At 43.4% G+C, this 12,699-nt stretch overlaps 1 protein-coding gene across 8 annotated transcripts in view; it reads right to left on the bottom strand.

Moving 5' to 3' along the window:
* The window catches only part of DNAH8 (dynein axonemal heavy chain 8), a 330,151-nt gene that overhangs the window by 82,436 nt on the left and 235,016 nt on the right, over positions 1-12,699 (bottom strand). For all 8 annotated transcript variants that reach the window (XM_045057489.1, XM_045057486.1, XM_019830547.3 and 5 more), the window contains 4 exons: positions 10,651-10,756; positions 8,660-8,912; positions 8,349-8,539; positions 1,673-1,794 (listed from right to left, as the gene is read on the bottom strand). In XM_045057489.1, coding sequence (XP_044913424.1) covers positions 1,673-1,794; positions 8,349-8,539; positions 8,660-8,912; positions 10,651-10,756 — 672 coding nt within the window. The remainder of the gene's footprint in view (positions 1-1,672; positions 1,795-8,348; positions 8,540-8,659; positions 8,913-10,650; positions 10,757-12,699) is intronic.

The following is a 12,699-nucleotide window of genomic DNA, read 5'->3' as shown; positions in this document are numbered from 1 at the left end:
TCCCTCATTTCTGGCCCGTCCAATGGTGACTGGGAGAGAAATAACTCATGATGTCAGGGAAAGAGCATGAGGTCAGAGGACAGCTTTGCCATCAGTGGCTATGAGGCCTTGGGCAAGTACTTAACCCCTTTGAATCTGTTTTCTCATCTATAAAGTGGGGCCAATAATACTTCCCTTGCATAGTTATAGCTGTTGCAAAGTACTTATTCTATAGTTAAGCAGTAGTAGCTGCCAGATTCCTCACCACAGGTAATTAAATTCTAATCAACAGAGGCAAATGATAATGCCTATCCCAGTGTCAACCTAACCCATCAGCAGAGGGCGCAATTGGTGAATGATTTATTTATTTATTTATTTATTTATTTATTTATTTATTTACTCCAGTGGTGCTCTGAGGTCTCCCTTACCAGTCCCGGCCAGGCTCAGACCACCTTATTTTTTCCCAGAGTTACTTGTTTGGTCTTGAGGGACTCATGTGTGGCTGTACTACAAAACAAAATTTACTGTCCATCACAGGTGGACCCAGCCATGGCTGAATAGGTAAAGAGTCTTCGTAATGTTTCAGAAATGCCACTAAACAGACACACCTAGTGTATGCTGGGCAGGGTGTGTGTGTGTGTGTGTGTGTGTGTGTGTGTGTGTGTGTAGAGGGGAGGGAATCAGTGATGACAGCATGAGGTCTCTACTAACTTGCATTCCACCCATCACCCCAGTTGTCTATCACCAGCACGCCCCAAAAAGATGATTTTCAGCATCTGCCATTGGGAAACCACAGGCCTTGCATCAGTGATAGGTGGTTATGACCAGCAGACCCCAGAAATAAACACTGATCTTTATGCTGAGTTGCACAGCTATTCTCCAGTGAGAACTGAATTCGACAACTAATCCACAGTAACAAATTTACATTTTCAAATAAGAAAAGCAACAGGTGAGGGGCGCCTGGGTGGCTCAGTCGGTTAAGCATCCAAATTCGGCTCAGGTCATGATCTCACAGTTCATGGGTTTGAGCCCTGCATAGGGCTCTGTGCTGACAGCTTGGAGCCTGGAGCCTGCTTTGGATGCTGTGTCTCCCTCTCTCTCTGCCCCTTCCCATTTGTACTCGGCCTCTGTCTCTCAAAAATGAATGATGTTAAAAAAATTTTTTTAAAGAAAAGAAAAGAAAAGAAAAGGAAAGGAAAGAAAAGAAAAGAAAAGAAAAGAAAAGCAACAGGTAAATCAGGACATGTTCAGCATATTCACCATTTCCTTCACCATTTTATATTTTCACCGTGAAAATGATGATTTTTTTTAAAAAGGTCCCATACCTCTTAATGCGCCTCAAATTCAAATGTGTACAATTTATTTAATCAGAAGTAGCAGTAAAAATGTAAAAACATCAACAGTCTACAGTAAAGGGACCACCCACCTGTTCAGATTGTAACAACTTGAGTTAAGCAGGCTTATGAATGACCCATGCCCATTACACGGGAAGAAAAGACAGTCATCTTCCCCTGTGACAGGCTCCCTCTGATATTCTCCCTCCAAAATCTGCCCCAGAGAGCTCGGTGCTTTAATGCTACACTACTGCAGATAGCCCCTTGGGTGAAGGAATTGTCGCCAGGAGGCCCCAGTTAAAATGGCCCCGGGTACGTTTGGGTTTACAGATGTGCACTTCCATCCAGCCCTCTGTTACCTGGTTCATAATCTCTGCAAACTGTGGAAGTTTGCTCAGCTCCACAAGATTCAGCCAGGTCATATCAAGGATCCAGCGGAACGGCTTGGGAGGGCAGGCTTTCAGATCCAGAGCTGCTCCCCCTGGGGAAGGGCATCCGTAGAAATCAGGTCAGCCTGTGCTTCATTTTTAGACACTTATATTCCAAATAACAGACACGAGACAACCATATTACAGAGAAAATGGGAAAATGGGAAAATAATCAAGACAGAAAATGTGGCTACCTTTTTGGAGTACATTTCCTCCATGTCTTACTGTTTTCTTTTCTGATTTAAACCATCTTACAAAACACAGATGGCAACTTCTTGTCATTTTTCCCTGCACAGAATTTTTCTCAGGTGGTTGCAGTTGTTGGGGGTTTTATCGTGGTTTTTTTTTTTAACAATCAATTTAATGACATTTACAATTTTGACTAGCTTGATCTTTTCTTTTTTTTTAATTTTTTAAAATGTTTATTTCTTTTTGACAGAGAGAGAGAGACAGAACATGAGTCGGGGAGGGGCAGAGAGAGAGGGAGGCACATAATCCAAAGCAGGCTCCAGGCTCTGAGCTGTCAGCACAGAGCCTGACACGGGGCTCGAACTCACAGACCGCGAGATCATGACCTGAGCCGAAGTCGGACACTCAAACTGACTGAGTCACCAAGGCGCCCCTAGCTTGATCTTTTCATGTGTGGTTTCAAAAGTCACTTCTTAGTCCTCACTCCTCCAGAAGTTTGATACTCAATGTTATTTTTTTACCAGGTCAAAAAGATGGATAGATGGAGGGCAGGAGGGATGTAAGACTTCTGTGGGTTTTTAAAGGAGTAACTCATGTTCAGATCATTTATTCATTCATTTATGCAACAAATATTTGCTGAACATCCTTTATGTATCAGTATATGCCAGGCGCTGGGGATAAAGCAGAGAAAACCACACAAGACCCCTGCTTTTTAGCAGTCTGGTGGAGAGAATGAATTACACCATTGGATCCTGTTTTGAAGCCAATCACAAATCAAAAGAGCATCCTCAATGTGACAATCTTCCACCAAGACACATAATTATATTTACAATTTCAAAAAAAGTCCTCAACTGCATGTCTCTAGTAACATTTTATCATAATAACGCCAGCTATGCTGTTTAATTCGGATGTATGCAAAACAGTGATTCTGAAATTTTAAATCCTATTATCCTTCAGAAGAACTCATCAAATGCCTTCCACTTCCCCTATGACCTCTGGGCAAAAGAGGGGGTAGAGGGGACAGTGGTGGTGGTGGGGGGGCATCTGCTCTCCCACTAGCACCTTCCTGAGAAGATGAATGAGCTGAAGTATTCTGCTCCTATAAATCCCTTTGCCCCCCTCTGGGTCAGCAGCTCTGAGCTCCAAAACGCCATTAGAACGGGTAAACCTTCCTCTGCCACCCGGGGAAAGAGAAAGCCGTCCTCTAGCACCATTTCTGCTAGTACTGAGTTTACTGCAGGAGAAGCAACTGTTAGAGAGCATCACCTGCAGACTCAAGGGACTCTGCTTCTCTATCTTAGAGACCAACACATTTTCTTCTTGGTTCTTTCCAAAAAAAAGTTTTCAAAGACATCAGGAGAAGACATTTAGGCCACAACGAGTCTTTTCAAACATCTTGGCGTACCTCCCCTAACCCACAACAATCACAGCCCATCCTGCTCCCCAAGATATCCTGGCTCTCTGTGCCACTTGCTAGCTGCATAAACACAGAGACAAAGAACTCAATTTCTCTCCGATCCCCTCTTCTGTCAAACGGGTGTAATGATATAGAATCCACCAGATTCGTCGCTGTGAAGATTAAGTAAATTAATGTATGTAGAAAGCTTAGAAGTGTCTTGGCCCATAGTAAGAGCAACATTAGTTGTTAACATAGTAAACATTAATTCTCTGTTTTGGAAGGCTTGGAAGGCTCGGGTCCAATCCAACCTGGAAGACAAGAGCAGAGACTCCCTACGGTGTCTTTGTGTCCGTGGTTTATGGCAAAAGAAAGAAGGGATCTTTCTAAAATAACCAGGCGGGGAAAATAGTTATATCAATTACTCTGTAACAAAGGATTGTCCCTGGCATCTGTTTCATTTTTCAAAGTACTCTGACATTCTCAGTTGAAGAAGAAAGTCAAAGGCACCTCTCAAATACTGCAGAAACCAAGTAGGAATTGACACAAAGGGACAGTCATTCCTGGGGAGTCAAATATTTCTGCTACAATAAATAAGTCTTCTTTCCCTCTTAAGTATGGAGTTAAAAATTATATATATATAATATATATAAGATCTAAGGGCTCTATTTGTTAACTCTGTAAAGAATATTGAAAACAAAATCATATATCATTTTTATGAAAATAATTTGGTTAAAATGTAAGACAGCTCAAAAATGATACAAACTTTATAATAAACCAATTTTGTCTTAAAAAAAAAAAAACTCTTTTACTGCTGAGCTGATTGTACTTCTGTCAACCAAACTGTCATATAATCCAAATTAATCTTTTTAAAGCACTGCTCTGCTCATGCTACTTTCCTGCTCATAAAACATTCGAAGGCTCCCTATTAGCCAACTAAATTAAATCCGAACTCTTCTCACCGGCTCTCCTGGCCCTGTGCAATCAGGCTCTCCCTGACTCTCCAGTTTTATGAAATGGGGTCATAGGTGTGCTCTCACCACAGCCCAGATGTGCAGCCTTTTTAAATTTTTTAGTCACCACTCTAACCCTCCTCACAAATCCCCTCCTCACTGTGTCTTTCAGTCTCCTCTGATTTACACCCTTTCTGCGAAAGATCCAGTCTCCTTCATAGCTCTGGTTTGGCTGGGTGGGTGAGGGGAGAGACTGGTGGGTTGGGATTGTATCTTGATGGGGAGGGTCCCTCAGATCCGCATGCTGCCCTCCATCTCTGTCACAGGCTGAGGTCCCTGCAGTGCATCCTCTGAGCTATGACAAATCCTGCCTGACCTATGGGGACACTGGGCAGCTATCCACAGAGACTGGTCCTTTGTGTCCAGTTACAAAGCTCACCTGCCCTGCAGCTTTTTGGCCTGAACCCCAGGCCTTTGCTGCACACCAGCCCTCTCAAGAGCCCATGCCCATCCGTGCCCAGGCTCCTGCTTGCCAAACATCAGGTGCATCCATCTAGCCACTCCCCTCCACCAATGCTGCCATGCACCTGCGAAGTGGGATGTGGCTCTGGGCAGAATGCAGGGGCGTCTCCTGTCTGGATGTTTCTCGAGCACCCTTCTGTACCCACCCAAGGTTCTGCCTCAGGAGCCTGGGAAGAGGTAAGGATCTTGGCACCTGACTTCCTTCTACCTCTGATTCCTTCATCCTTCCCACAACCCATTATGGCCCAACATGCCAGGTTTCCTTCTTCTGTCTAAATCCTATCTGTCTCCTTCTCAGGGGCCATGTTGACAGATGGGATTGGGGAAGGAAAGCCAGCTCACCAACAAGGAAAGATCCAAAGTACACCTCCCTTCTCACTTGTATTCCACAGTTAGAAGGCCTTCCTACATTTGGGGCCCATTTTGCTCCTGCTGCTGCCTGGATTCCTACATGCTTCAAAGTCCCTCCTCCCCATGGCCCAGTGTCCCAGACATTGAGGATGTGGCCCCAAGTCCAAGTGAGAGAGCTTCTAGGTGACTGAAATGAGTCAGAAGAAGCTTCTAGGTTTGGTGAATTTAGGTTCACTTTATTTAAACGTCCCAGAGACCTCAAACCTGTATGCCTGGACCCTCTGTACCGCCTGCCCCACCTCTCCTGGGTGGTACTTATCACTTCCCCTCGGGGCCCCTCGGCCTCTTGCACATGGAGGTAGAGGGTGATGGTCTTTGAGCTCACGTAGCTGGTCAGTGGCAAAGCCCGGCTCATTTCTCTGCTTCTTGGTCCAGCCCCCACCTTACTGTACCACGCTGCCTTATACCTACACTTTAAGACATCAACTTCTCCAGGTGCATTAGACCTGAGAAAAATACGAACCCAGTGACATATTTCAGCTTCCTTTGAACTACAGGAAATAAAAATTCAAGGAAGAAATTTCAGAGAGTCTGCGAAATTGTTTGCAAAGTTTCTACAACCATCATCTACCCTGACTCTGAGAAGAAATTAACTAAAGTAGGGAAAGAACATGATGGAGTAATAAGAAGTAATCATTTACCGCCTGTTTGTTACAAATAGGATGTTGAGGATAGAAGAATGTCGCATCCTACCACCTCGTAGTATGAATCTAGAAATAGTTGACGTTTTTTGTTTTGTTTTGTTTTGTTTTGTTTTGCTTTGTTTTTCCTACACGATCACTTTCGTTCCCATGGCTTTGGCTGTTATTTCTATGCCTATCTTAACAACTGTCTGACTTCTTCTAAACCGTCTGGCCTATCCTTTCTAACTGTCTGCTGGATATTGCAAATTCAACACGTGTGTGTAGTCACCAGAGCTGTGCAAAAACACTCAGCTTCCCCTTCCTCCACGCACACAGGGGAAGGGCACGTCCCTGCTCTCTTTGAAGTTAGTTGCGGCTGTGTGTCTTGCTTTGGCTAATGAAAGATGAGCCTTTCAGTGACATGTGTCACTTGTGGAGTAACTTTTAAAAGCCAGCACACAATTTGTCTTATCCCGCTCCTCTGCCATAGTAATTATAGAAGCAATTCCTGGGTGACCATGACAGGCATGTTGGAAAGAAAACAAATGAGAATATATCTTTGTTGTGTCAAGCCACGGAAAGTTTGGGTTTGGGATTGTTTTTATGTCCACAAAACCTGGCCTATTCTGAAAGAAACTAGGTCCCCAAATCACATTCATTTCTCTTCCACTCTGACACCTCTCAAACTAACCCCTCTTTCAATCAACCAGACCAAATCTTTACATAGACCAGAAATCTTAGACTCATTTCTGACCCCTCTCTTGGCTCTTACATCTGGCCCATTGCCATTTTACTTCCACCATCTCTCATGTGTGCTTCTGCCTTTATGTTCCCATTGTCTTGGGGTGCCTGGGTGGCTCAGTCGGTTAAGCATCCTACTTCCACTCAGGTCATGATCTCGCAGTTCGTGAGTTCTAGCCCCGCATCGGGCTCTGTGCTGACAGCTCAGAGCGTGGAGCCTGTTTCAGATTCTGTGTCTCCCTCTCTCTCTATCCCTTCCCCACTCACACTCTGTCTCTGAACAAACAAACAAACAAACAAACAAACATTATATTCCCATTGTCTTTACCCTGGGCTGACCATGTAGTACCTGTGGCTGGGAAGAGTATAATAAACTCCCTTGAACCTCTTTTCTCCAACCCCATACATGTCTACTGGAGTCATCTTCTTAAAAGATGATAAGAGGTTCCTGAGGGACCACATCACCACCTTACACAACTCCTTGTTTCTCACCAGATCAAGAAAATCCTTCCTCTAGCAATCAAGGCTCACCATTTACACGCCCCACTCATTCATTCCTTTTCTTGTGCTGTTCTGTTTCAGCGTGGAATGGATCTTTCACTTCTACCTATCCTTCAGAGTCTTTTTTAAATGCCACTTTCTTCTTTTTGTGGGGAGAAGGGCAGACAGAAAATGATTTATTAAACTTTATACAAAGAGAAAAAAAACATAAGAAATAGAATGGTACATTTTTTCCCATGTATCAACTAATCTGAAAAATTCATGGCTTAACCTGCAACAGTATATTTTCCAAAGAGTTCTTACTGACCTCACCAACCATATGTCTCTCCTTTCTTTTAGACCTAACACTTTGTTTTTAGCTCTCTCTTTTTTTCAGAGTTTATTTTTATTTATTTTGAGAGAGAGAGAGAGAGAGAGAGAGAGAGAGCAAGCAGTGGAGGAGCAGAGAGAGAGGGAGACAGAATCCCAAGCAGGCTCTGCTCTATCAGCACACAGCCTGAGGTGGGGCCCAAACTCACGAACCATGAGATCATGACCCGAGCCGAAGTCAAGAGTCAGATGCTTAACCGATTGAGCCACTCAGGTGTCCCTTAGCTTTCTTCTAACATTTAGGTTATTCTGCCTTGTTTGGCAAAAAAAAAAAATTATAATAATAATTATCTGTATTCCCCTTATGAGACTGTTATTTCTTTTGAAGCAATGCCTGGTTTATCCTTCTATCCCAACACTAGCATGGTGGATTTGCATAGGATATGCTCAATAAACACTTGTTTAACTGAATTGAATGAAAATAGCATTCTTTTATCTTCTTAATGATACTTTTAACGTGGAGATAGGCGACGAATAGGATTAACTTCCAATATGAAGTGCAAGTGTGCCTTTTTCACCATCTTAGAAATCACTATATCCCTTGCTCAAGTAATTGGTCTCTTGCAATAGAAAGTTCAACACCTGCCTTACTTTTTCTTCCCTTTGGCATTCGGGTTTCCTAATCACGAGCAGCAAGGATCAAACTTAAGGTAATTATATAACAAACAACAACAACAACAACAAAAATCACAGAGTTCACACACACCTGAAATAAATCATCTTGAGTAACCAGAGCAAAATGAATGGAAATCAGAAAAGACAAAAGAGGTGTCAATAAAGAACTTCGCTTTCACGGGAACGTAATATCCCCACTGTGCTATAAAAATGGGTCTACAGCACATCAAAGAGCGTAGCAGAAGCAGTCTCCTCTACATACCGCATCCATATTCCAAGCCCTTCACCTTTAATGAGAGCCTGAAACTCTCTGTGCTTCACTGTTCCTCTCTGAAGATCGATCTTCAAGGTCATCAGGAGTACAAAGAGGAATTTGTGGTTTTCGTACAGGCCTCTGACAGAGTATGTAAAAACCTCGTAAGTCAGATACTCAATGATATTCGTAATCCTCTTTTGAGGTAGTGGAGACTTCTCAGATCTGCAACGCATTTGAAAAGTCAAAGAAGTAAAAAGCCACTCCGAAGACAGTAGGAACACAAACAGAAATTTTAAGTGACCCTGCGTGGGGGAAGGGAGGGAATTTTAAGTTACTCCCCACCTGGCCATGGACTGGTCAAATAACTTCAAGAACTGGGCCAGCGAGGTCTGGTACATGATGTTGACCATGCTCATCTCTGTAATGAGAAAGTAGAGGATGCTCCCACGGGTGGCTGCAGGCCGGAACTCCTCCTGAGCCGTGTTAATTTTGATCTCCGTTTCTGCGGCTACGTGCAGCTTTTCACTTACTTCAGATGCTGTCTGCTTGGTGGTTCGGAGGACACCGATGAGAGATTCGTCATCTACCAAGGAACCTAAAAGCCAAACAGGGAAGGTAGAAGGCAAGATGGGGGAAGCCACAAAGGAGACGCGTCACTTCCGAAATCGCCCTGTCCATTTCCAAGTCTCCGTCTTCAAAGCCCGCAAGGGAGAAGGGCAGATGTTAACACACCAAAAGGCTTCCAGCCCAACTGTCCTCTGATGCCTAAATCCGCCTAAACATTCCTGGGGACGGGTTGTCCCCCATGCTGCCTGAAAACCCGCAAAAGGTGATTCACAAGGCAGCCCCCATGACTGGCCTGCGAGTGTCTGAAGACCAAAATCAGGCTCCATGTACCCCCAGCGGTTTCAGCCGTGCCTTATGTGACACAGCTTTCCCCTCCATTATCCCCTCCATGGTCCCCCTCAAAGTGTCATGAGCTCGTCCACCCAGTTTGAGTTATGGCGGGAGCCCATCCCATGTTCCACGCCAGCTTGCAGTGGAATGGTACCCTCTTTAGTCCAGCTTTAGTAGATCAGTCCTTGCCGCTGAGAACTCTGGTCTCTCCATGTCTCCAACAAGAGGAAACTGGGGGATAGTGGAAGTGTCCCGCCAGGAACAAAAATCCTCATTTTATTTTTAGTTTCACCTTTCATGATCCTTTTTAATAGAAACACCCATGTCTCTGTGACAATAAATCCAACTTTAAGATACGGAAAGATACTTGGGACATGCTGAGCTAAAAGGTCACGATATCTGCAAATAGCATGCTCTGGCCTGACCCTAGACCTCTGGATGGCAGGTGAATGCTTCAGGAAGGTGTGAGTTACTCCGATGGGCATTCTGGGTCTACCATGAAAGTCCAAATTGCAATCAACCTCGCAGGGATGACACCTTGATCCAGCACACACTCGGCTGGAGCCGGGCAAGAGCCCTCCGCTCTCCCTGCTGATATTAGAACACCCAGGGGTAGCCACATGGCTGGGAGAAGTCACTGGACCAGAGGACAGAGAAGTTCACGAACACAAGCAGTGCAATCAAGGCAGATAGAAGGTCTTTTCCATGAGGTCCCTGTAAAGGTAGTGCTGGAGACCGCTGCAGGAATGATACATCATGTACTTCTGGAGGTTAAGATTTTTGTTTATCTCCAAGGATTAAAGTGCTGCTGGGAAGCACTCATTATGAGCCTGTAATCAATAGCAGGATTTAGGCTACTGTAACTTACCTACTGCAGAACAATATGGTGTTTGCTGACTTTATTGTCTTGGGATAGGATATTTTTATTTATTGAGAGAGACTACATCCCCAAATCAAACTGCCCCGGGGAGAACCCATCCCTGACTTCTAAGTAGATGGTCAAGGCAACTTGAGAGTGAGCGTGGGCCTTGGGTGCCCAAGTGCCTCTGACACAGATTACACACCTCATAACCCGTTGTGGTAACTGCATTTCAATGCCAAATGAAAGAGTCGATCTTAAAAAAAAAAAAATCAGATTGAGCACATTAGTTTCCTTTGGGCAAGCAAATTAGCCTATTATGAGTTACCTAGCTCTATTGGGAGCCCTTATGTTTCTCAGGAGAGAGCAATTATATCAAGAAAACTGTGTTATTCTCAAATGCTCAGACTCTGTTTGCTAATTCAAAAATCAGATTCTCTGAGGCCCCTCTTCAAATGTCTAGATGGAAATTGCCTCACTTGTGTTTGCCTTGGTAACGCAACTGTTTCCTAACATCTACAACCACGAGGGTCCTGTTCAGAACCCACTGTTTGGTGACTTGTTAATAAATCAGTACCTTTTGTGGCGCTTAATTTGTAGAGAAGGTTGTCTTCCAGTTCCTTCATCTTCCGCTTGTTGAAAGTCACATCCTCCAAAAGTTTAACCCTCTCAGACTCTAATTCCTGTTATCAAGAGACACGAAACAATAGCAGAACGGTGATCACCAGCCATGGTGGCAGATCCCATTTACTAGTGCTTCTGGTCAATTTTTAAAAGTTTAAACCAAAGTGCCTCTGGAATGACAGAAGAAATTACCATCACTAGTCAAATCTATCCATCTATACTTTTGTATCTCTGGACACTTAAAAACATTATGCCCACTAGGGGCGCCTGGGCTGCTCAGTCAATTAAGCGTGCGACTTTAGCTCAGGTCATGATCTCAGGGTTTGTGGGTTCAAGCCCTGCATCGGGCTCTGTGTTCACAGCTCAGAGCCTGGAGCCTGCTTCAGATTCTGTCTCCTTCTCTCTCTGCCCCTGTCCCATTCACACTCTGTCTCTATCTCTCAAATATAAATAAAATTTTTTTAATTAAAAAAAAATGATGACCACTAGCATTAAGCTTCCATAGCATGCATGAGATGCCCCTGCTAAAATAATTTTGTCTGATTATCCCCTCTCTCTTCCTGGATCTAAGTTTATTTAAATTAGAGTGTCCCATTTTCTTGGCCCTGTTCCCACACAGTCTCTGTGTGAAATGCTAACTTTATTGGCAAGCAGAAGTGGTAGAAGCAGAGACATAATATTAAGAAACCAAGAGGCCACCCAAGCTGAATGTGAGCTCTTGGTTTGGGATCTGCCTATGGGAACACCAAGCAGTTTGTTTGGTTTGACACAGCCAGTTGCCAATACAAATCCATTTTCCATTGTTTGACATCTCTTTCTACCAGACGGGCCAAACTGGGTGTTTGGAAGGCATATTTTTTTTCTACAAAAATAATGTATTTTTCAAGTTATATTTGGAAAAAACTTCAAATTTTCAGAAAAGTTACAACACTGATATAATAAACTCTCACATATGCTTTGCCTAGATTCACCAGATAACATTTTGCTTCATCATACTCTCCCATTCTCCCTCTCTCTCTCTATATATATAATATATATAATATACATATATTATATATGTATAATATACATATATATAATACTTACCACCATTATTATTATTGGTGAAACATTAGCTGATGTCATGATCCTTTACCCCTAAGAAAACTTTAGCAAGAACCTAAGAACCAGGATATCCTGTTGCACAAGCATAGTGCAATTTTCAAACTCAGGAAATTTAACATGGATTTAGTACTCTTGGCTCAACGTAAAGTGAATTGAAATTGCCTCCGTAGCATTTTTTATAGCACTTTTCTTTCCTGACCTTAAATAGAATCATGCACTGTACTTAGAATTATGTTAAAAGAAAGTGCTTTTAAGGTACATATTTGAGAAAATTTCTTGAAAACCACTTCAGAAATTCTACCACTTTCAGAAAGTCTTCTTAAACCAATTTGTCCATCAGAAGCCACCGCACCAGGTTTGTCTTTACACGGGCCATGGCTTGCGTCACAATCTGTGTGTAGATTAGGTCCCTCTAATGAGATCCTGTGCGTCTAGAGGGCAGGAGCTGATCTGCTTCACCTTTGTATTCCTTACAGCCCTTGCCCTGAGGTTTTGCAGAGAAAGGACCTGGCATGATAAATATGTGTGAAATTGAAGTGTGCTAAATTTCGTTCAACAACTTTGTTTTATATCTGGGGAAACTGAGGACTCAGAAATATTAACTCCAAATAACATCCCATTATCATTCTCACGGTTAGTTACTGGCAAAGACAGGTCTGATACCCTTGTCCTCCAACTCCAACACAGGTTGTATTATTGTCATTTTACTATTGATGGGGTGGCAATGAAGGTCATGGCTGCATTTGCATGGGAATGCCTAATGCATTGTTTCCATTACAATGGTCACCTCTGGGTGGCAGTATAGGAGTCTGTGGACAAAGTGAAATCACGTTGGAAAAGCAAGCATCACGGGACAGTGGACACTTGTGGGTTTTTACAGCATGACCTGTAAAGCTTA

The sequence above is a fragment of the Felis catus genome, chromosome B2 (genome assembly GCF_018350175.1).
Source record: "Felis catus isolate Fca126 chromosome B2, F.catus_Fca126_mat1.0, whole genome shotgun sequence".
Lineage (NCBI taxonomy): Eukaryota > Metazoa > Chordata > Mammalia > Carnivora > Felidae > Felis > Felis catus.
Note: the sequence above shows the minus strand (reverse complement) of the source record. Positions and strands in the feature narration are given on the sequence as shown.